Source organism: Castor canadensis, chromosome 13 (assembly GCF_047511655.1).
Source record: "Castor canadensis chromosome 13, mCasCan1.hap1v2, whole genome shotgun sequence".
Taxonomy (NCBI): domain Eukaryota; kingdom Metazoa; phylum Chordata; class Mammalia; order Rodentia; family Castoridae; genus Castor; species Castor canadensis.
In genome coordinates, this window is record NC_133398.1 from 10,413,188 (window position 1) to 10,438,637 (window position 25,450).

The 25,450-nt window shown below is 37.4% G+C and overlaps 1 protein-coding gene and 1 pseudogene across 8 annotated transcripts in view; one reads left to right on the forward strand and one right to left on the reverse strand.

Moving 5' to 3' along the window:
- Window positions 1-25,450, forward strand: part of Scai (suppressor of cancer cell invasion) — a 138,223-nt gene that overhangs the window by 44,233 nt on the left and 68,540 nt on the right. For all 8 annotated transcript variants that reach the window (XR_012440789.1, XM_074053215.1, XM_074053218.1 and 5 more), the window contains one exon: window positions 14,429-14,560. Coding sequence is in view for 7 of the 8 variants with exons in the window: in XM_074053215.1 (XP_073909316.1) it covers window positions 14,429-14,560 (132 nt within the window). In the remaining variant the exon portion in view is untranslated. The remainder of the gene's footprint in view (window positions 1-14,428; window positions 14,561-25,450) is intronic.
- LOC141415606 (Krueppel-like factor 4 pseudogene) lies at window positions 17,600-23,832 on the reverse strand (annotated as a pseudogene).

Sequence of the window (25,450 nt, forward strand, 5' to 3'; positions counted from 1 at the left end):
TGACTACTGTTCATTTTTAATTGTGTATATATTATTTTGATAAAATAAGGATTCATGATAATGAAAGAAAAAATAGAAATATAACCAATCCAAAACTGAAAAGACAATTCACAGAAAGAATATATTTGTAAATCATATATCTGGTGAGGTAATTTTTCCTAGAATATATAATGTGTTCTTACAACTATAATAAAAAGATAACCCATTAAAATGGGCAAAGATCTGAATAGACATTTCTTCAAAGGAGAGGTGTGAAGGTCTGTTAAGTTCACACAAAGACGTGCGGCATCATTAGCCATCAGGGAGCTGCTGATCAAAAGCACGCCAGTGGGCTAGCTGGAATAAAAATGGTAGTACAGTGTTCGTGAGGATGCGGAAAAACACAGCACCTCATTGATTGCTGCTTACGTGAAATAGTGCAGTTACTTTGGAAAACAGTCTGGTAATTCTTCAAAAGGTTAAACATAGTTACTGTGTGATCCAGAATTCTATGATATATATGTATGTGTGTGTGTGTATATCTGTCTATCTATCTATGTATCTATCCCTGAGAAACAAAAATAAATATCCATGTAAAAACTTGAATACAGATGTTCATAGTATTATTCATAATGGCCAAAAACGAAACAATCAGCAGATTAATGGATAAACAAACTGTGGGATATTCATACAATAGAAAACTAAAAGAAAAAATGTAGCCAGTTACTGCTTAAAGAAATACCTCCTATCTCTCCCTCTCCTTCCCTTTCTCCCTTTCCCCTCTTTCAGCAGTACCGGACTTTGAACTCAGGGCCTTGCTCTTGCTAGGCAGATGCTTTACCACTTGAGCCACAGCCCTAAGCCCTAACTTTTCTTTCTCTTTTTAAAGAAAACTTTATTCTTTTTTTGTTTTTGGGGTACTGGCATTTGAACTCAGGGCCTCATGCTTGCTAGGCTGGCACTCTGCCAGCCCTTTTTTGTGTTGAATATTTTCAAGATAAAGTCTTGAGAAATATTTGCTTAGGTTGGCTTTGAACTGCTGTCCTCCTGATCGCTGCCTCTCAAGAGCAGCTAGAATTGTAGGCGAGGACCACCAGGGCCAGGCCCATACGTATCTTTTAGTGGGCTATTGTTTTCTTATTCTGCTTAGTAGAGATCAGGTGTAAATTAACATTTGCACACCTTACATACTTCTCTCATTGTATACTTAAGTGTTGGTGTGGGGTGACTCCAATAATTTTCTTGTTGTTATTTGTACTATACACATGGACCTTAGGCTGTTTTTGCTGTTGTCTTTGTATGTGATTAAAATGAAACATCTTTGTTGCCTGCCCTTCTCTATATAGGAGAAGTGTCTTTTTGGTTGGTGATTGAGGCTCTTGTCTGCACATCTTATTCCCTCAAATGACTTTATGTGTGTATATGTGTGTTTCTGCACATTGAACCCAGTGCCTTTTGTGTGCTGGGCAAAGTTCCATCCCACTGAGCTATACCTCCAACCCATTGGCTATTTAAATTAAACACTGTGAACACTGGTTATAGTGGCATGTACGTGTATGCAAGCTCAGCATTCAGGAGGCTGAGGCAGGAGGAGCACTTGAGTCCAGAAATTGGGGACCAGCTTAGGCAATATTTCAAGACCTTGTCTCCCACCTCAACCCCCCAAAATTGAGGTACACTATAGTTGCTACTTCAGTGGGTTCTCTACTGGAGACAACCTTTAAAAATTGTTAGAATAGGCTGCTTCAGGCCACCTTTCCTCACATTGGTCTCCAGAGTTCACATTTTTAATGCTTTCTGCCAATTTGATGTATTTTGATTTTCCTGACCCATTCGTTTCATAAATAGTCCTTGCATGTGTCTTGTATACATTTATTTGTTTTAGATAACTACCTAACCAGCTAGACCTCATTTTCCATCTTGATTATAGAGTCTCAATTTTATTTGAGTTTGTCTTTAGATTAGATCTTTGTGGAGCACACAGTGGTATGTGCTTTGGTTTGAACATAGGGACCAGCATAAATCTAAGCCTGGAATTCTTAGGACATTCTTTCAGTTCTTTACCACTAAAAGAAGTAGTAAGCATTTATCCTGACAATAAGAGAGGATGAGAATGCATTTTATTATTGTCACAGAAATTGAGAACATTTGGAAGAACAGAGGCTTGCACTCTGCAGAATGCAAGACTATTTGACCTATGCCATGGAGGAAGAAGGAACTTTAGCGTGATTAAATCCTATAGTCTTCATTTGACTAAAATTACATTTATTCTTCAAGTGCCATGTGTGTCTTGTTCCCAAATAAAAATAGAATCATAGGATAGACATTCCTCCAAGGAAGACAGGCAAATGGCCAGTAAGCACATGAAAAGATACTCAGGTGTCACTTACAGAAGTGCAAGTCAAACCACAATGAGATGCCATGACTGTTATTTAAAAACGAAATAAGTATTGGTGAGGGTGCGCAAAAGTTGGAACTCTTGTGTACTGTATAGGGGATGTAAAACAGTGAAACCACTGTGGAAAACAGTATTACAGGTCCTCAAAAATTTAAAACCAGAATTTGCATAAGTCCAACATTTCTACTTCTAGGTATATTCCCAAAGAATTGAAAGCAGGGTCTTGAAGGGGTGTTTGTAAACCCATGCTCGCAGCAGCACTGTTTTACAATAGCTCAAATGTGGAAGCACCCCAAGTGTCCATTGGCAGAATGGATAAACAAAATGTTACACACACATGTACTTACACATATACAATGGAATATTACTCTGTTTTAAAAAGGAAGAATAATAAGCCTATTTGGAATTGTCACAATGAATCCCCCTGTATATTGAACGTATCCTAATTTTAAAAAAAGGAAGGATATACTGATATATGTTACACCTTGGATGAACCTTGAGAGCATTACACTAGGTGAAATAAGCCAGTCATAAAATGACAAATAGTATGTGATTCTACTTCCATGAGGAACTTAAAAGTAGTCAGAATCATAGAGACAGAAAGTAGAATGGTGATTGCCAGAGTCTGGTGGGAGGAGGAATTGGGGAGTTATTACTTAATGGGTATAGAATTTCAGTTTTACAAGAGGAAAAGAGTTATAGAAACTGATGGTGATGGTTGCACAATACAGATGTACTTAAGACCACCAAACTGTACACTTAAAAATGATTTATATATATATATATATATATATAAACTATTTATTTTACCATATTTTTTAAAAAGGAAAGAAGAATAGTCAGGAATAAATTTTCAGGAGCTTTTTTTGGATTTTTCCTTTTTTTTCTATTTTATTCCTTCAATTTTGCCCTCAGTTACTAAACTCTGTTGTTTTTGCTTGATGTTGTTTTTATACATCAGCATGATATAATCCTTAATGTAGTTAGTAGGGCAAAAAAAGAAAATGTTTAGTTAAGTCCATCTTTCTCAGTGATAAGAATCTTTTCTTCACTCTCCCCTGTCTGTCTCTTGTCTTCTCCAGTCCTTTCTGGCACTAGGTGAAACACATCTGCACATCTGTAGTGTGCCCTTAGTAGGAAGCATGGTTTGTTCCTTCCCTCACTACCTCCAGCTGATAGGCTTGGTTTCCTCATTCAGTAGGAACTGGTCACCCTTAGGCATCCGGCTGGGCTTCAGTAAGTGGAACTGCATCTATTCTGATGAGCTGGTACTAACATGGCTTGGTGTTCTAACCAGTTTCATGTCACTTCTTTTCTCTTGCCTTTCTCTCCTTTGACTGCATAGCTTTCTGTTGGCTGTGCTATAAGTTGAATTAAGGCTGGAATTTGCATATTTATGTGTGTTAGATAAGCACATCTTATTTTCCACATTTGGTAGGCAAAAGAATGTGTTTCTCCTGGACAGTATTTTACAAATGGCTTTGTAGCTGTCCATTAGTACTGCACCATGCCCTAACTCCTCTGGCTTCTTTTTCTTAAACTCTCTTTGCCCTCATGGTATTGGTCAGTTTCTTAGTTTCTTTGTGCATTTTTTGGGGTGCTGGGGATTAGACCCAAGGTCTTGCATATGCTAAGCACACACTCTTAGCTAGCCCCTCAAGCCCCACTTTATACATCAATCATGAGAAACTTGGAACTCACAGATTTCTCTTACAATTATTATAATGTGTAATTTCACTTCAATAACATGATGTAATAAGGCAGAAAAACTGTTTTGTGAGAATAATTTCTGCATAATTCATGATAATTTTATATTTTCTGTGGTACGTGGAGATGTTTCCCACACTGGAAAGGACAAGCTTTTGGAGCTCTGTCGTTTGTTAGTATTATAGGAGTACCATCTGCACCAACCGTAGCTTCTTGTTCCTTTTACACTGAATACAGCAATCCATCATCATCACCCCTGTACATGCACAGCATTTTTTTTGTATTTGGTACTTTCCAATTTATATTACATTTTTTAGTACACTTAAACACTTTTACAAATAATAATTTCAGGATACATTATAATTTACAGGGCAATTTTACATCCATTAGTTTATTTTATTGTCTAATAGCCTTATGAAATAAATGTTACTAATACTATATTTTCAGAGCTGAGAAAACATATAATACTGTTTTATGTTCATACATAATTATATAGTGATCCTGTCTCTTTACATGTCTTAAAAATCTGAACACATAAGAAAATGATCTTTTTTATAGCTTGTGATCTCTATGAATGCCTCCTCTTCTTTGTCAACTTTTTATTTTATTTTTATTTCATTCCCTATATACTCCCATATGATTATCAGCTAGTTTCCCTCTTAGGACCAATCACAGGGATATTGCTAGTGTTTTTAAAATATCACTAACTGCCGAGTGGTGATGATGGTGATACACACTATGTAATTTTTCAAGTTTCTTTCATAATTAATGATCTCACTTTTATCTTCCCTAATGTTACCTGAGGTTTGCAGTGTAGATGTAAATTGCTTCTGTTAGTGGATTGACTAAAGGTTTTTTTTGTTTTCCATCACATTAACTAGTAAGCGTTAGGACAAGAATACTTAGTCTTCTCTGTCCTGTCCAGGGCTCTTCTCACTGCCACTATGACTCTGCTCTGGGATCTGGGGTTTAATGTAATAGATCCTTTCTCTACAGATATCTTTCAGACATTCCTATTTCCAGCCCCTTATTCAGAATTAAATCCAGATTAGCAGTTTCTCTTGTTGCTTCATTGAAAGAATTCCTATAAAAAGAAATGATCAACAAAGCAGATTGATACTTTGCCACATTCCTTGTATTTGGGGGAACATATCTTGGAGCATTTGTCCTCACTTACTGCTATTTGGCTTGTTTTCCCATTTTGTAATCCATTGGAACTCTATGTATTACATATCCGTCTGTCAGTTTCCAGGCTTCTTTGACAAAGAACAGGGTACTTTTCTTAGTCAACAGAGAGAGAAATGCAAATTAGAGCTAAAATGAGAAATAAACTGAATAGGTTAAAACAAGAGAAATTTATGCTTTCACAGTTCAGGAGCCAGAGTACAAAATTGAGGTGTTGCAGAATTGGTTCCTTCTTGAGAGCTCAGAGAGAGAATGTGCTCCTTGTTTCCAGCTTCTGGTAGTTGCCAGCAGTCCTCCGCATTCCTTCGCTTTCAGTTGCATAATTCCAGTCTGTGTTTTTCCTTCCTCACGTGGCTCCCTTCCTATGTCTTCACATGATTGTCTCCTCTCTCTGTTGGTCTGCTCTTAGGAGGATGGCAGTCACAGTGAGTGAAGCGCCCACTCTACTCCAGTATTACTTCATCTTAACTTACATACCGCAAAGACTCTACAAATCAAGTTTCATTTACAGGTGCCAGGACTTGGGACTTCAACACGTCTTTTGGGGATATACAAGTCAGCTCACAATGATCTATCTCATTTTTCAGGGCTCCACACTTTTATTCTTACCCTTATGATATGGTTACCCATGTGCTTCCCATAACTGTCTACGAAATTGATTTTGTGTATAGATTCCTGTATGTATTTTTCCATATAATTTAATTTCACTCATGAATCTTAATTCACCATTTATTTTTTATCAAGTCAATGAAGTTTTGTGTAAGGCACAAAAATATCAGTTTAACAATTTATAAACATTGGAAGGTTTAAAGACTGTTTATAAAATGAATATTTTTGCTTTTTTTTTTTTAAGATCGTGTAAAGATAGTGTCTGCTATGTAGCCTAGGCTATCCTTGAACTTGCTGGGTAGCCAAGATTTGCCTTGAACTTGAGATCCTTCTGCCTCAACCTCAAGTGCTGGAATTAGAGGCATGAATCACCACATTTGGCTTATAATATGATTTTTGACCTGTAATTTTCCTTATTTTATTTTGCCTTTTCATTTTTATGTCAGAGTTTTGTTAACCTCATTCAAATGATTTTTAGGAAGGAAATACGTGTTTTTTAAAACTTTGATAAACTCATTTGTCTTCCTCTTCCTTTCCTTCATTCCTTTCTTTTTTGAAACATTTTTTATTGTATAATTCAATGAATTTTCATACTGTTAATTCCAGGTCAAGAAATACAATGTTGCTAGTATCTTTTTTTTCTGTTTTTTTTAATGTGGTACTGGGTTTGAACTCAGGGCCTCACACTTACTAGGCAGGCGCTCTACCACTTGAGCCACTCTGCCAGCCCTTTTATGTGTTAGGTATTTTGAGATAGGGTCTCTGCCTCCCCAAGTAGCTAGGATTGTAGGCATGAGCCACTAACACTTAGTTAGCATCCTTCTTAATTATTTTCTGGTTCTTCTTTAAAAGAAACTGCTGCCCTGACCAGTCTATCAAATACCGTAGTATTTGTCTGTTTTATGTGCTTTGTCTTGGAATCATGTAGACTATATTCTTTTGTGCCTAGTTTTGCACCCAACACTGTTAGATTTATCTATGCTATTGCAGAGAACTCTAGTTTGCTCATTTTCATCACACCATAGTATTCTGCTTGTTTATCCATTTCATTGTCCACAAAGATTTGGTTACTTTCAGATTTTGACAACTAAGAATTGTGCTTCTAACTTGGCAGAGTGTCTCAAGCAATAGAGCACCTGCCTAGCAAGCATGAGGCTTTGAGTTCAAACCCCAGTACCACCAAAAAAAGAAAATTTTACTTCTGTTTATACCCTTGTAAATGCCTTTTGGTGCCATAGGTTGCATATGTTTTGGTATATTCCTAGTTGTTGAGTCAAAGAGTTCATTTTACTAGATTCTGTGTAGTAGTTTTCTGTTAGTTCCTATGACTGCATGTTATTTATCTCTCTTTCCCTCATCCTTCCCCTCCCCTCTCTCTCTGGATCTGGCTGTGTAGTCCAGGCTGGCCTTGAGTTGCGATCCTAATGCCTTAGCATACTAAATATCTGGGACTACAGACCCTCCTTCATTCTGGCTTTAATGGAAATTCAGTACCTTTTTGTGATTTTTTGATCATTTGCCTATCCCCTTTGTGAAAAGTGCATTCAAGTCTTTTGCTTATATTTTGTGGGGTTTTTTCTTACTAATTTTTGGGGGTCTGTTCATTTGTTTTGATCACATGTTCTTTGTCAGATACATATGTTGCAAATATGTTCATTTACTTGGTGGCTTGCCTTTTCACTTTCTTAGTGATGTCTTTTAATAGACACCATCCTTAATTTTTTAAAGGGTATACTTCTACATCATGAGTGCTTTTGAAGACCTGTTTAAGAAATTCTTCTTTACCCCAAAGTCATGAAAATAGCCTCCCTCATTATTGTGTGAGAATGATTTTTTTTTATCTTTTGCATTTGCATCCATAGTCTTCCTAGAATTTTTCCCCCTATGGTGTATGTAGAGATCAAGATTCATCTTTTTGCTTTTCATTTAGACACCCAATTGACCCAGCGCTTTAAAAAATAAAATAATTTTTCCCCTTATTGCTCTACTCTGCCACCTTTGTTATAAAACAAGCATCTTTGTATACATGTGGGTCAGTTTCTGGGCTCTCTTCTGGTCTGTTTTTCTCTCCTGTTACTGGTATTTGCGGAGATCCACATGTTCTTTTGTTCTTGGATGTTGTGTCTAAGATTAGAGCACTGCCCCAGGTACAGCAGAAGAACCACAAAGAATAGAAAGATACTAAAGGGTGATTTTTTTTTTTTTTTTAAAGCAAAGCGTAAGTACACCTTGAAGTTTGAGGCAAACAGGGACAGTACACCTCAAGGGGTGAGGTGAGTGGTTGGATAAGGGCCAAACATGTGGACCTCCATGCTGGGATTATAGGCATGCACCACTTTGCCTGGTTTATATGTTGATTCTTTTGAAATTCTTTGGAAACATTCCTAATTTTATATCTTTTTTTTTTTGTCCTTATACTCTTTCTCTTTTTCCTTATTCAATATTGTATCAGTGTTGGGCATGTAGTTATTTACACTGTAATCCCAGCACTAAGGAGGTTGAGCCAGGAAGATGGTGTTACAGGCCAGCCTGGGCTATACTATGAGACCCTGACTCAAAAAAATAAACCAATCAGCCAATCAGCACTGTATCAGAGGTCTTGGTGATAGCAGGAATTCACAGTCTCATGAGGAAATATATCAGCATTTCACCAGAAAGTATGATTTTTGCTATAATTTTAAAATACATAATCTTTATGAACATTAGTTCTCTTTCTGTTCCTAATTTCCTGAATTTCCTTTTTCTTACTTGCCAATGTTAAACTTTTAGCGAATGTGTGCTTCTGCACCTGTTGAGCAACTATCACATGGTTTTTCTCCTCCATTCTGCTTATGTGCAAGTGATTACAGTGAGTGATTTTCAATACCAAATCAACTTTACACTCCTAAAATAAGCACAGTTTTGTCATGTCCTTTTTAAATATTGCTGAACTGGATTTGCTAACATTTGATTTAGTATACTTGCCTCTGTATTCATTAGTGAGAATGGCCTATAATTTTCCTTTCTCATAATAAATAGCCTTGTTAGCTTCTAGTATCAGAAGTTGTGATGGCCTCATGAAATGAGTTGGGGAGTGTTCCTTCTTCCGTATTTGCTAAGAGTTTGTATAAGATTGGCATTTTTTTTTTCCTTTTTTAGATTATGATTTGCTGGTGAAGCCATCTGGGCCTGGAGTTTGCATCATGTAGACTTTCAATTAAGCTGTCAATTTCTTTAATAGAACTATTAAAATTTTCTAATTATTTTTTTACTGAGTTTAGTAAAACATATTTGCCCAGTCTATTTCACATAAATGTTTGAATTGACATAGTCCTCTATGACTTTTTTTTTTTTTTGAGACAGAATATTGCCCAGGCTGACCTGGAACTTGTGATTCTCCTGTCTCAGCCTCCTAAGTGCTAGGGTTAAAGGTGTGTACACCAGGCCTGGTGAACAAATATATTAAGCTCTCTTTCTGTTTTTCTTTTTATTTCACTACAGGGAATTGAACCTAGGGCCTCATGTTTGTAAGCAAACACTATCACTTGAGCTATGTCCCCAGTCCACTATTGCTAAGGTTTTATTTTATTTTTTATTGCTTGCATTTATTCACTAGGTAAATTTAAAATTCTTTTGATTAGCAAAGTAGAAGTATGACTTCCATAATTTAAAAATCTTTTTAAAAGACTGACTTAATGTGCTTGATAATTATTATTAATTTGAAAGTTGAATAATCTAAAAATTCTGTAACGTTTCCTTGGCTATTCAGTAACTTTCTTTTTGAGCTTTTTTTTTTTTTTTAAAGTTTAGGTTTGTGTCATTTTGTCAGTTAACAGTACTGTCACTTCTGTGCTGTTAAAGCTCTGTTGGACGCTGGGCATGCTTGCTCACCACTGTAATTCCAGCCGCGGGAAGTGGAGATCAGGTAGATTACCATTTGAGGCCAGCCATGACAAAGAGTTGATGAGACCCCCATCTTGACAAGCTGGGCATAGTGGCAGTGATCCCAACTATGGGGAGGCGAGGATTGCTGTTTAGGCAGACCCAGGCAAAAACATGAGACCTACCTGAAAAAGTAAAGTAAAAGTAAATAAGTAAAAGTAAAAGTTAGTAGAGTAAAAGGAAGTAGAGCAAGAAAGAGCTGGAGGTGTTGCTCAACTGGTGTAACACCTGCCTAGACAGCTAAAGGCCTAGAGGTCCAACCCTAGCACCCTACTGCTGCCAAAAATAACAGTAGAGCTCTCTTGGAGACTCTGCTTGGAGAAGAATAAGAATAATGTGGTCTTAGCCCCTGATGAGTTTATAATCTGGTGTAACCTCAGGTATGGATTTCTGTATTCTTAAGGCAGAATGTCATAAGTGTCAGGTAGAAAGAAGGATAGGTGTACTTATAAGAATACTTGAATAGGGACACTAAGAAAATCATCACACACAAACTATGTTTTATCACTACTAGAATACTGGGTGGTTATTTAAAATATAGATCTTTTGATTATATATTCAGTTTTTTTTTGGTGGTATACCAAATGTTTGTTATAGACCATGGATTTGTAGATGCTTTATGTATTGTGGGAGATAAAAAGATAAATACCACACAGGCTCTTACCTGCAAGTTCATCACAATCTACCAATAGAGATGTAGGGGGGGTACAGACATGGCTCAAGTGGTAGATCTCCTGCCTAGCAAGCATGAGGCCCTGAGTTCAAACCCCAGTGCTGGGGGATGGGGAGGAGAAAGAGTTAGGATTCAGTGTGGTTTTAAGTTTTCTGGCAACCACATTAAATAACAGGAAAAGTTAACTTTAATGATATATTTTATTTAACTCCATAATCAAAATATCCTTTCAACATGTAATCAGCATTTAAATTCTCAAGAGATTTTTATGACCTTTTTTGGTGCCAGACCTTCTCAGTCTGGTGTGTCTTCCACTGACAGTGCTTCTCAGTTCCAAGAAGTCATGATACAAGTACTGAACTGCTACATGTGGCTCGTGCCTGTAGTGATGAGCAGTTGAATCTAGAGGGACAGACTCTTGTTTAAGCAAGTGATTGTTTTATTTAACTTTTTATGCAGTAATTGAAGAAGGCCCTATTGACTTGATACTCAGCAGGTGCCTTACATTGTCAAGGAAAGAAGAAATATCACTTGAATAGTATCTTCAGCTATGATTCTAAATTTTCCAGGTGAACAAAATAGGCAGAAGAAATAACACATAATATCTTGATGTGTTGGTTCAGAGGATTTGTTTAGGGTAGGATTTGTTCAGAGACCTGCAGGAATTCCAGTGCAATTGGAATTGGTAGGTGAGATCGGGAAGATAGAAAGATTTTGAAGGATGGCAGATGCTTCGCTGAGGCCATCTAGTAATTTTTCACCAGTTCCCTACATTATAAATAATTTGCTAATAATAACAGTTGACATTTTCTGTAGTATAAATTTCCAAAAGTGTAATTGCTGCATTTAATAGGATGACTGTTTTGTATGTTTGCCCATGAATCCCATGAGTTTGAACTAATTTACACTGCCTCTAATAAATATTCTGGTTTCCATGCATACTCTGCTGCTGTAATTAATGTGTTTTAGTGAGCTAATTTGTTATGTTATATTTGTATTTTGTCTATTACTGCTGAGATTTAACATTTTTTCTTATTAATATTGGTACATTACTTCCGTCCAATCCTCAGACTTCATTCAGGGCTTCCCAGTTTCTCAATAAAATCCTACAGCAGAAGGATTTTAGACTAGATATTGTATATGTCTTTCCTTTTCTTTGGAAAAAAAGTCCTTGACATTTTTGAAGATTATAGTATGGTTATTTTATAGCATGCCCCAGTTTGGGTTTTTCTGCTACCTCATGATTAGATTCAGGATATGAGTCTTTTGCAGGAATATCACTTCTCTTTGCACAGGACTTCAACTTGTATTATGACTAGTGAAGTTCACTTTGCTCACTTGATCTAGATGATGTCTGCTGGGTTTTACTGTTGTGAAGTTGCTTTCTCCTTGTGGAATTAATGTGCATTTTCTGGGGAAGCACTCTGAAACTCTCATTCTCTTACCAGCTTTCCATTTATTTTACGTTTTTTTGACCTGTCCCATCATCTTTGAACACTTTTTTTTTTTTTGCAGAAGTATTCGAGATCATCTTGTACTTTTTCTACCTTAGTGTTGGAATTAGCCTGTTATAATTCTCCAAGGAGCTCAGACTTTCCTCCGTCACTGGCCTATACCCTCAACAGATACCTTTAGCGCCTTGCTCCAGCTGCAGCATCCTGTGCAAGCCACCCTTTGTGTAGATATCTTTTACATAGCTCTTGTTCCTACACCCACACAGGCTGCTCGATTCTTGGAAATGCACCTGATGGCTATAAACTGAACCGTTCAGGAAAGGTGGGAGGACATATCTGGATTTCTTAAGTTTTACTTTGATGTTTCTAGGTCTGGTTTTTTTTTTTGTTTTTTTTTTTTTCTGACATTCTTTGAGGTCTTAAAAGTTTCTCTCATTCTGGGAAATCTAGTCATTATTTCTGCAAATACTTCTTTACCATCAATTGTTTTTTCTGTTATTCTGTATATACTTGTGTGTTATTTGTTTGTTCTGTTTTGTTTGAGAGAGGATCTCCCTATGTAGTCCAGGCTGGCCTGGAATTTGTCATCCTTCTGTCTTAGTCTCCCAAGTGCTGGGATTATAGGCCTGTACCACCACACCCTACTTTTCTATATAAACTATAATGTGGAGGTTGATTTCCCTAATTTCTTTATTCCATTATCTCTTGATATTTCTTTTTTGTATTTTATCTCTTCCTGATGTCTTTTGGTAGAGAAATCTGATATTTTTAGATTATTAATTTGTTCAACTATATCCTTTCTGGTCTTCAGTCTGTTAGGTTCATGATTTCAGTTACTGTATTTTTCATACTTGTTATTTTTATTTGCCTCATCATGGCAATTTCTTCCTGCTGTATTTCTAATATTCTTCCTTATTCAGCATGTTTACTCGAAACATTTTTTTCTTCTGTGAACTTGTATGTCCTGGAGATGTTAGCTACCTTCACTAGCAAAAATATGAGACAGAGTGGGGAAAAGTTCATCTGGTTTGTGCCTAATTTGTTTATCTCCCGTGAGGCTTAGAGAATTAAAGGGAAGGTTACAGGTGTGTGTCAGGGAGAAAATTTACCGAAGGTCAAGGCTTTTTATTTTATTTTTTTATTAGCATAAATTAATTGTACAAAGGGGTTAATTGAAGGTTCTTCATACTTCAGCATGAACTCCCTTCCCAGGCTTGGCGCTTTTCAAGGTCTCTTTTCCCATGGTTCATGGAGTAGGGAGAGAAGTGGGGGAAAAGGGAGCATGAACATGCAGAGACCACCCAGTGCTATCCATGCGTATTATAGGTGACTCCCTGCTACTCTTGTGTTACCCAGAAGCCTCTTGACAGCTCTAGGCTAGCTGACAGTTTTCCTATCTTGCAACCATAATTGCCTGTTCAACGCTGGAGAGAAAAATATCCACCAGAATAAGTGTACCACACCCTGACTTCCATCTTTGGTTTCTGGCCCTTGTCATTCTGCCTATTTTTTCACTACACACTGAGACCAAAGTTTCCTGTGTTGTCCCAGGGATTTCTGTTTGTGTGAAAACAAGTGCAGTTTTGTTTTTAATTTTAGTATAGCTTACCATTTAAAAATGGCTGATATATATAGTTCATTGCATATAAAGAGAATTTGGATTCAATAAAGTAAGAGTTTTTATACATGTGCCTTATGTGTGTGATCTTTAGTGTCCCTTTCACACTGAAGTATACTGCCTGACCTTCTTGGGTTTGTTTTTTGTTGTTGTTTTTTAGTGGTACTGTAAGTTGAATTTGGCCTCAGGCTTGCTAGACAGGCACTTTACCACTTGCTTCATACCTCCAATCCCTACCATCCCCTTCTTAAATATAAGTGTCAGTAGAATACATTGCTTAGTATTCTGTGAAGTGCTTAAGTCTTTCCCTCTTTGGCACCTATATGTTGTTGCCAGTTCTTAGTTGCTGTGATAAAGAACTATAGAGAAAGTGTTTACAATTTGTAGGATCATTTTTCTGGATGGATTTACAGAATGAATCAAATGGACAAATAGGTGACAAGGGTCAATATTGTATGTTGCTAACCTAGAAGTTAACTCCTAGAGGAGTGTCTGGAACAGAACAGACATTCAAATCATATAAGATGGAAGGATATTATAAAAATTGCTCTCCAGTATCATTCTATCAATTCTCATTCCCACCAACAATATGAGATGATCTGTTTTACAACATTTAGTTTGATTTGAGTGTAATCAGAAGATTCTGTATTTATTTTGGAGAAAACCATGCTATCAGATGATATAACCAGCCAGGTATGTTGGTACGTACTTGTTATCCCAGTACTTGGGAGGCTGAAGCAGAGGATTGCAAATTTGAGATCAGCCTGGGTTGCATAGAAAGACCCTGTCTCAAAAAAAAAAAAAAAAAAAAAAAAAAGATATAACTAAGGTTTTCTTTTCTTTTTTTTTACTGACTGAGTTAATGAACATATTTTTCCTTACAGGACTGAATTTGCTCTTAAAGAAATCATGTCCTCTGGAGGTGCTGAAGATGACATCCCACAGGGAGAGAGGAAAACAGTTACAGATTTCTGTTATCTTCTGGACAAATCTAAGCAACTGTTCAATGGGTTAAGGTTAGTGGACTCTTTGATGCTTTAACTGTCTCTAGTTCTGCATTTTTTTCTGGATGTATTGTGGTAGGTTTCTGAAAGTTATGGGTAGACTTATATAAAAGCTGTTTTAGAAGTGATTGTGATTTTATTTTTCTTTTACACTCTCTGTTAGGACCTGGTACATGTCAGGCAGGCTCGCTCTCTGCCCCAGCATTCTTCTGACACTCTTTATTTTTAAATGAAAACATTAGGAAAGGAGGAAACATTGTTTCACTCCACTTGAGAAGAACTAGATTTTTGTTGTTGTTGTGTTAAATGATTTTTTGTACCTCATTCACACCATATCTGAGTGACATCTGATTTTATAGGTTAGGATATGGACGTCCAAGGAGCCCAGGAATAGAAATGCAGTTCAAAGTGGAGCTTCATGTTGCAGTTTTGTACATTTGTCTACTTCTGTTTATTTTATTCTTTCTTTTAGGATAAAACATCTCTTGACTAAAGTAATGGTGCAGTGTTCTAGAAAATGTTGTTTTTACGTGAGTTGTGTTTGGCTTGTGCGGACTAGCTATGGAGACATTCGTTTTTGTGAAAATAAGTTTTTGATTGTGTAATCTTGTGTGCGTGGGTGAATACTTTTGTACCATTTCATTTCATTTAAGTGATTTAGTCCATAGTTAAATCCTTGAGATTTTTAGGATATTCACTTCCTTTTAGTTTACCTCTAATCATAAACAAATGTATGCAGTAGGTACAATATTAAGAGTGAACAGATTTTATACATAAAAATTTACATAGGAATGAATGACTGTAAAGAGAGAATTATTTTAATTTGTGGTTATTTTTGGGTGAAGATACAGTCTTTTCTTTCTAAACTTTATTACTGTATTCACCCCAATGTTTTGAAATGTACTGGCAAAGGGGTTTTTTGGTTTTGTTTTGCTTTTTATTTGTTTTTTTGGTTTTGCTGTGTAGCCCATGTTGGCTTAGAACATGAGGCAGTTCTCCTGCCTTAGCCTCCTGAGTGCAACTCTTCTGAGACTATTTATCTGAAGCCATTTCAGTCATTCTCTTACCCCTATATTCATTTAATTTTCCTCATAATCATGGTACTCATCACTTCTTCAAATTACTTTATTTGCTTATTATGTCTTCCCTACATTATAGTGAGATGCACCTACTCTATAGGTCACCAGCACTTAAGCCAGAGTCCTTCATGCTGTTGGTACTTTTGTAAATGTTGGTTAAATGAAGGATTCCAAAGACAGTGTTCTTATCTCCTACATTCTGCTGCTGGGATCAGCTTTTTCTTTTCCCTTATAGATAATTCAACATTTTTAAAGAATATTTTCTGACAGTGGTAGAGTGCTTGCTTACATGAGTGAGGCTACAGTTTCTTTCCATCCTCAGTACCACAAAAAAAGGAAGAAAGGGAGGAAGGAAGAAAAAAAGAGTATTTTCTTTCACTATTATAATTGAAAAGTTTTACTTGGTAGGCCTAGGTTTTAAGTCTTATTTTCCTGGAGTGTTTTAAACCCCTTATATTTTCATATTTAGACTCAGTTTTTTGTCTTTGTCCCTTCTTTTTTTTGGAGGGAGGGCTGTACTGGGATTTGAATTCAGGGTCTTGAGCTTGGTAGGCAAGTTCTCTACCTCGTGAGCCACACCTCCCAGCCCTTGTCTCTCATTTTTGTACCAATATATTTATTCAGTATTACTCCATGCATACCATGTTCTTTGTTGGGTACAGAAAATTCAGAGATAAAACTAATGGTCTTTCAAACACTCCATGAGGAAATTAAAAAATAAAAACAAGGCAACCTTCTTGCTACTAGCCTGGTTTCCTGCATAACTTGTGTGTCTATTAAAAGTATGGCAAATAAGAAGTTAAAGGGATGGTAACATAGAGTAGGAAGGTATTTGAAATCTTGCATGAAAATTCTTTGTGTTAACTTCTAGCTTCTCAAATGCTTAAAGCATGAACATAATTATAGTAGCTTTCATCCATCTTTCTCCTCCAGCTTTGTATTTATACACAGTAAAATTCACTCATTCAGAGTTTACAATTAAATGATTTATTATGCTTAGAGTTATGCAACTATCCTCATAATCTAATTTAACCCAGTACCTGTTAGCAGTAAGTCTCCATTCCCCAAGCTATAGCCCCTGGCAACCACTAATATACTTTCTATCTCTACTGATTTATTCTTACTTTGGACATTTCATGTAAGTAGAATCACACAGTATGTGGTCTTTTGTGACTGGCTTCTTTTTTCAGATAATATATTATAGGTCTATTTAAAACTTAACTGTCACCTTAAGTATGCAAAATACAAACTCCACAAAATGTTCAGTTTTTCTACTTTGTAGTTTACAAATATACAAAATAGAACTTTGCTTAAATTTATATTACATATTTATTAAGGCAAGGAACTATATTTAAAAAAACATTTGTTCTGCTTAAGGCATATTTAGGAATAAACTATTGTATAAATTATTGCACAACCACAGTACATTACAAATTGTCTGCATAAAAATATTAAAGAAGTAAGCCAGGTGTATTTACCTGACTTAAGTCATACATGTAGATCGGAAGACAAAAAGAGATTCCTTATTAAAGTATGCAGCAGTTTGAGAATGGCTTCCTCATTTGGTGCCTTTAGAACCAAGACTCACTAAGCGCCATCATGTAGGCTGTTAGAACACATCTTTCTGTACCTGAATTTCTTCCTCTTCTCATAGAATAATGGCTTTTAGAAGCAAAGAGAATAATACAACACGATCTTTATATTTGGATTGCATCAAAACAAGGGAATTCTGATCTTTCCTCCCCCCCAGCTCATGGATCTAATTTATACCCTAGTATCCACAACTTCCAGTCATCATCCCCTTGGTGTTTTGTAAGTCCAGCATGTTCAAGTTGATTTAGAATTGGAATGAGAGAATATCCAGTCTCAGACTCTTTGATTGTTCTTTGATTTTTGTCTTTTGAATTCCTCCTTTCTCTTGATTCACAAGCTGACTTGTTAGGAACTTGACTATGATTTGATTGTAGTGCTTGCCAGGTGGGCTCCTCCCCTCATGGGAAGACAGTGTGAAAGGTTAAAAAAAAAAAAAAAGTACCGAATTCTCTTCTGGCTGTGTGGATCCTATCCACTGTCTGGGGTTTAAAAGTGCCTCTTCATGTGTAAGGCGAGGTGGTCCGATCTGGTAAAGGTCTGGTTGCACTTCTGGCACTGGAAGGGGTGGTGCCATGTGTGTTTTCGATAGTGTCTGGTTAGTTCATCTGAGTGGGTGAACTGCGCACAGTCATTCCAGTCACAGTAATAAGGTTTCTCATCTGTGTGGGTTCACAGCTGTGCCTTGAGATGAGAACTCTTGTATAGGTTTTGCCGCAGTCCTCATAATCACAAGTGTGGGTGGCTGTCCTTTTCCCAGGCATGACCTTCTTCCCCTCTTTGACTTAGGCTCCTCTGGCAGGCAAGAACTGGGTGGCATGAATTCTTGGTAATGGAGTGGCAGGACCTGTGATTGCATCTGGTCCAGCAGGAAGGTTGGGTAGTTGGGCCCTGGATGGGGATGGAATCCTGAGGGAAGAGGCAGAGAAGGCTGACAATCCCTGCTGGTCAGCAGTTCTCTGGACTCAGGGTCAGGGTAGTCCTGCTTGGGAGCTGCCGTCCCAGGGGGAAGTCATGTGTGCTCAGCTGGTTCCCGTTGTTGAGCAGTGGTCCAGCACCCAAGTGGGCCTCTAGGGGCTAGCCAGTGGCTACCAGGAGAGCACGTCCAGCTTGATGTTGGGGCACAAGCGTAGTGGCCTGCTGCAATAGGGCATCACCACAACCACCGGGTGGCTGTGACGGGCTCCTTTTATGTAACATAATGTTTTTAAGGTTCATCAACATTGTAACGTGGGTACTTCATTCCTTTTACTACTGATTAATATTCCATTATAAGGTTTTATTCCATTTTGCTTAGTCATCAGTTGATAGACATTTGAGTTGTTTTTGTACTTTGGGGTTATTATGGATAATAGTGCTATGAATATTTGTGTACAGGTTTTAATGGACATAGACTTTCATTTTTCTTAGACATATACCAAGGAGTGGTTCATGTGGTAATTCTGACTTTTGTTGGTGGCACTGGGATTTAAACTCGGGGCTTTGTGCTTGCTAGGCAGTCCTCTGCTGCTTGAGCCATACCTCCAGCTGTCATGTGGCTCTAACCTTTTAAGAAACTGCCAAACTATTTTCCAAAGTGGCTGCATAATCAGCAATGTATGAAAGTTAGCAATAACTACCTGTCCTTACCAACACTTATTATTTCTGTCTTTTATTAGACATCCCAGTGAATATAAAGTGGTATCTCCTTGTGGTTTTACTTTGCATTTCCCTAATATCTAAGATCATTGGCACAACTTTTCACATGCTTTTCAGCCATTTTGCTTCTCCTTTGGGAAAATGTGTTTTAATCCTTTGACGTTTTAAAATTTGGATTATATCTTTTTTTATTAAGTTGTAGTTCTTTATATATCGATTGCCCTGTAAGATGTATGATTTGCAAATCTATCTTCTCTCATTCTGTGGGTTGTCCTCACTTCTCTGGCAGTGTCCGTTGAGGCATAAGTGTTTTTAACTTATATGGTCCAAGTTGTCAATCTTTTTCATCACTTGTTCTTTTGGTGTTGAATCTAAGGAATCATTGCCTTAACCTGAGGTTACCAGGATTTGTGCTTATGTTTTCTCCTAAGAATTTTACAGTTTTTGCTCTTACGTTTCGGTCTGTGAGCTATTTTGAGTTAATTTTTGTATAGGAAAATTATTGTTGTTATTTTTTGAAACATGGTCTTGCTGTTGTAACTCACACTAACCTTGAACTCAGCTCTCTTGCTTCATCCTACCGAATGCTGGGATTATAGATGTGACCACCACTCACACTCGAAAATTAATTTTTTTTATTGAATATGTCTGAGAAGCATATTGAATTTAGCAGGGGCATTTCTCTTCTTAAAAAGGAAGTACTTCTATACTCTAATTCTGAATTATGAATCAAGTTCAGGTGGTCTCCTGCTAGACCCCACCTCTCAAGGGAAATAATTGTCCCATGAAACAAGAACCCATAGCACACAGCTTTCCCTAACTTATAAATCACCCTTAGCTCCAGCTTTGTCTTTTGGCCATATAATGACAGTGTATAATATCCAAACTACCTGTTAACCTAAAAATTAATTGCCTTTTACTTTTTTAAAAAATACTTGTGGGTTGGTGGAGTGGCTCAAGTGGGTAGAGTGGCTGCCTATCATGTGTGAGGCCCTGAGTTCAAACTCCAGTACTGCCAAAAAAAAATTCTATTTGTTTTGGTTTTATAAATGTATTTTCCCAACTCAAATGGGTTCTTGTTTTGATCTTTTTAAAATATTAGTATAAGATTTTATTTTTAGCTCTATTTCTGTAAGAATACTAGAAAACTGTAATATTTGGAGTAGTTGTATGATTTCTAACCTTTAGGACTGATTATTCATTGTCGATAAATATACAATAATATGCTTAGGATATGGATTTCTGTTTAATTCATGAGCACTAAAAACCATCTGTTTAGGGGCTGGGGCGTGGCTTATGTAGTACAGCTCCTCCCTAATGAGTTCAAAACCCCAGTACTGCAGAAAAAATAAAAAACCTATCTGGTTAGGACTCAGAGGGGTAGCTCAGTGGTAGAGCTATTGCCTGGTATCTGCAAGGCTCTGGGTTTGATTCCCTACACCACCAGAAACAAATAAACAATATCTGATTAGGAATTGTTCCTTTTGATTCTGTACTCTGAAATAGTCAATCAAGAACGAATTAAATTTGAAATTGAACATCTTTATTTAAATCAGTCAGTCTGTCTGTATATAGGTGTAACTTGCAGATAGAAATCTTTACTGGGAAGCGTGGTTTACCCTACTGATATATCGGTTGTCTCCCCAGTGCAGAGTAGCATCTTTCTAAAGTGCCATTTCAAAATTTGGTAGTAGTACCAGCCATGGTGATGCACACCTCTGTAATCTCAGATACTCAAAAGGTGAAGGCAGAAGAGTCTTGAGTTTGAGACCATTCAGGGCAAAAGTACAGCCAGATCCTGTCTCAAAAACAAACTCAAAACAAAAGATGGAGGCTTAGCTAAAGAGGTAGAATGCTGCTCTTGCAGCATGCACAAGGCCCTAGGTTCGATCCCTAGCATTGCAAAAGAAAAAAAATAGTGCTGATAATGAAGAATTTTGATATTTTACGCGGAAGAGTAGATAAGCAACTCTACCATAGATTCATTTTCAGTGTTTTATATGACTATTCTCTTCCATTTAAGAAAGTCTTAGTTTTTTCTACAATAAAGTAGAGATCTAGGTGGGTAAAGCATGTCTGATTCTTTTGGATTTTGTTTGAGAGGGATCAGCTGGTGGCTACCCTGTTGGGCAGCTAAGGTGTGTAGTTTACTGAGATATTAGTACTTTGACTGTCTTCCTTTTTCATTTCATTTTTAAAGAAAATCAGTTCTGTTCTTTAGTAATTTTTTATTATCCCATATCTGTATATCTAGAACTATCTTTTAATGTGGAATAATTAAAGATTTTGGTCAAGATATAAATGAACAGTAGCCCAAGAGGCAAATGAAAAGAAGCAAATTGCAAAAGCACTATATTTATTTATAGACAGATCCTATATTAAATTAATCTGAGCCAGGAATTGGTAGTTCATGCCTGTGGGTCTCAGCTACTCAGTGGGCCTAGGCAAGCAGACCACTTCAGCCCATCCATTCTAGATCAGCCCCAGGCAACATACTCAATTTCAAAAAACAAATCTTCTGTGTACCATAAAAACCTGTAGTGGGACAATTTGTTCTCAGTGCCCAGCTTGTTGTCTTTCTTCTGAGGGGTAGTTTTCTCAGTGTCTACTTCATGTGAGTGTGTTTTCTGGGTACATAAATGTTAGTGTTCTTTGTTCAGTATTAGACCTTAGCTGGAAAGGGTGTTCTTTACCAGTTATAAGTCTGTCGAAGTCTTCATGGTGGCAGGTGGGAGACCTGTGTGTCATTTTTGTCAACACTGCTTACCCTGTTTCCTCTCTATAAAGATCTTTGAGTTATGTTTTGCTTTGTTTTTGTTTTTGCGGGGCTGGGCATGGGACCTAGGACCTTTGGTGTGATAGGCAAGTACTCTCCCACTGAGCTACACCCCCAACCTAATAGAGTTTTTGTGCATTTCTTTTACAATTGACAGTACTTCTTTTGGTATAACTAAGAGGTTTTTCTTGTTGTCTCCCTCCTTCCATATCTGTGTTGGTCTGAAGAGGAAACAGGTCCATGGTGTTTGTAGCACACATGATGGAGCAGTCGAGACCAGCACTGGAGCTTAGGGCAAAGAAGCTTCCAGCTGTAGCAAGCCAGCTTTTAACATTGGCCCCTTCTAGGAAGTTCTGCTCTTAGCACTTTTTTTTTTTCCAGCTCTCCTTTGTATTTTCTTTTTCATGAAGTGAGCATTACACTTTTTTTTTCTTTTTTTGCGGTGTTGGGAGTGGAACCCAGGGCTTCACACATGCTAGGCAATTGCTTTACCACTGAACCTAACCCCAGCTAAACTTAGTATTGAAGCAAAATATACTTGTAGAAAAGTACACAGTATATTTTTTACAAACTGAACACACCCAAGTGACTTGTACTCAGATAAAGAAATAGAGTGTACAGCCTCAGAAACTCCTATGTTCCCTCTCTCTTGGATTTTTTAACTCTTTATGAGAAGAGTCAAAAAATATGTTTCAGTGCATGAAAGTCTTCAGATTTTATGTGAAATGTCTTGTTTGAGGTAGTATAAATTCTCTTTTTACTTTGGGAGACTTGTCTTTCCACCTATTACTGAATTGTTCATCTGACTTGTCAGAGCCTTTCATTTTCCCAGCTATGAATATCTTAACAGAGTATATTTTTGTTCTTCAAAAATACCTTTTTATAATAGTGCATAATGAATTAGTTCTTCCGTTCACTGTGTAAGAATTGAGTCCAGAGAGTAAGAAATGGGTAAAATGAATGGTGTTCTGCTTATAATAGAGCTTGTGTGTAGTTTTAATAGTAATGAAATGAGAATAATGTTAGAAGAAGCTTTGAACACTGTCAGAAAATGATCAAAAGCCCAAGTGCTTGCTGGGTTCTGGTTGCCATGGTGACTAAGACTGTTGAGGCAGAATGGAATACTTGGTGGGATGATACAATGCACCAAACCCTATCTTGGAGAAATGCAGCTGTGTCTACCAGTGATAGCCATAACTTGTGGTGCTTCGGAAAAATAAAGACCTCTAAGTCTCTAATTATCTCACTCCAGAGAAGCAAAAACAAGACTTGGACACCATGTGATGTATAAATACTCCTAAGAATTGCACTAGTCATGCTCTTAGATCAAATAATTACCCAAATGTTTTTATTAAATATGGTCCTAATATTTAAATTGAGGAATAGATAATTATACTTCTTTAGAAGCCTTTTTCTAGGATGCCTCTGTTCACAAATAAGAAGATAAGTGAAATTATATCCTAAATTGTCTGTACAAGCTTGTGGCATATGCTTTCATTTTATATTGCTCACCACTCAAAAGACTTCAACTTGCATTTGAGGTAGACAGCCACCAGAGCACACTAGGTATCCTGATTATATGGTCTGGAAAAGCATTGACTAATAGATGTGAAACACAAATGTAATGTCAGATTTTCTAGCCACATTAAAAATGTAAAAAGAAACAAGTGAAATTAATTTTAATAATATATTCATTTGATTTGCCATGTCAAAAACACTGTTTCAACATGTAATCAATATAGGTTTGTGTGTGTGTGTGTGTGTGTGTGTGTGTGCGCGTGTGTGCGTGCACTAGGGTTTGAACTCAGGGCCTCACACTTGCTAGGTAGGCATTCTACCGCTTGAGCTCTTAACATTTGAACCACTCCACCAGCCCAATATAGAAAAATTATTAATGAAACATTTTGCATTCTTTTTTTTTCCATTCTTAGTGTTTGAAGTGCAGTGAATGTTTTACACTTACATGCATTTCAGTTCAGATTAGCCACTTTTCCACTGCTCAGTCGTATGGGCTGCTGGCTCAGGCAGAATTCTTTCCATTTTTAGCTTCTGTCCTCAAAGTGGCCCACACTGCTTTCTGGTGACTCCATATTGACTGTTTTGGGATTCTCTTCTTCATTGGCGCATGGCATGTCTCCGTCACCTTCCTGTGTCCTGCTGATAGCATGCAGGTCTTTTGGCTGTTGGTAATTTGTCGCCATCCATTCATATTTTGGGATTTGTCAAATGCCTTCTCACTATATTCATTTGCTAGGGCTGCCATAACAAAGTTCTGGAGACTAGAAGTTCAGAATCAAAGTGTTGGCAGTTTTGGGCTTTTCTGAGGCCTCTCTCAGCATGGCTGTCTTCTCACTGTGTCCTCACACAGCTATCCTTAAATGTACTCGGACCACTGGCATTCCTCTGTGTGTCCTAATCTCTTAAAAGCACACTAGTCATAGTGTATTAGGACCTATTCTTTTTTTGCTTTTTGTGTGTGTGGTGCTGGGGTTTGAACCCAGGGCTTAAACACACCTTGAACCACTCCACCAGCCCTATTTTTGTGATTTTTTTTTTTTTTCCAAATAGGGTCTTGCATACTATTTTGCCAGGCTGGCTTCAAACCTCAATCCTCCTGATCTCTGTCTCCTGAGTAATTAGGAATACAGATGTAAGCCACCAGCACCCGGCTTCTTTTTGTTCTGCTTTGTTTTGCTTTAAGACAGTATCTTGCTATGTAGACCAGGTCTTGTGATCCAAATGCTGGGATTGCAGGTGTGTACCACCAAGCCGAATTTAGGGTGTACTTCAAAGTCTTCATTTTTTTAATATAATTTTTTCATGGGGGTGGAACTGGGGCTTGAACTACTGACCTCATGCTTGCTAGGCAGGCAGTCTACCACTTGAGCCAGCAAAAAGCCTTCCTTTTTAACTTAATCTCCCAAAAGGATCTATGTCCAAATATAGTCATATTCTAAGGCACTGTGGGTTAGAGCTTCAATATGGGAATTTTGGTAAAAAGTTCAGCACATGGCACTAATTTAGTTTAAAATATCTGTGAGTTTTTTTCTATCAGGGGGTCTTTGAGATAGGGTCTCACCTTGCCCAAGCTGGTCTCAAACTTTCCTTTTTTTTTTTTTTTCTTTCTGGGGGTAGGTTTAAACTCAGAGCCTCATGCTTATTAGGCAGGTACTCTACCACTTGAACCACTCGTGCAGCCCAGGTGGTCTTGAACTCTTGATTATACTGCCTCTGCCTCTTGAGTGCCAAGATTGCAGGCCTGTACCACTACATCCAGCTGTGAGTTCTTAGATTTGTTATTTGTCAGTTCTTGGAAGGTACCTGAGTGGATTCAAAACTCTGCTGTGACCAGTTGTCTAAGATCTAGAAAAATCAGTGATTTAAATGCAATCAGGGGTTGGAGCCATGGCTCAAGCAGTACAGTGCCTGCCTAGCAAGTACAAAGTCCTGAGTTCAAACTCAAGTACCACCAAAAAAGAAATGGTTAAGATGCTAAGTTTTGTACTGGCAGAGTGACTCAAGTGGTAGAGTGCCTGCCTAGCAAGTGTGAGGCTGTGAGTTCAAATCTCAGTACAGCCAAAAATATGCTGTAATAGCCAAATGTGGCATATGCCTGCAATCACAGTACTTGGGAGGTGGATACAGGAGAATCTACCTCCTGGCTACCTAGTGAGACCCTGTCTCAGAAAAACAAAATGAAACACTATGCTAAATATTAAACAATAAAATAGATCAGTATGCTCTCAGTAGTTCTTTTTAAATATCAAAGGTCAGTGTACTCTGGTTATAAAGATCTTTGCTTAGACAGAGTCTCACTCA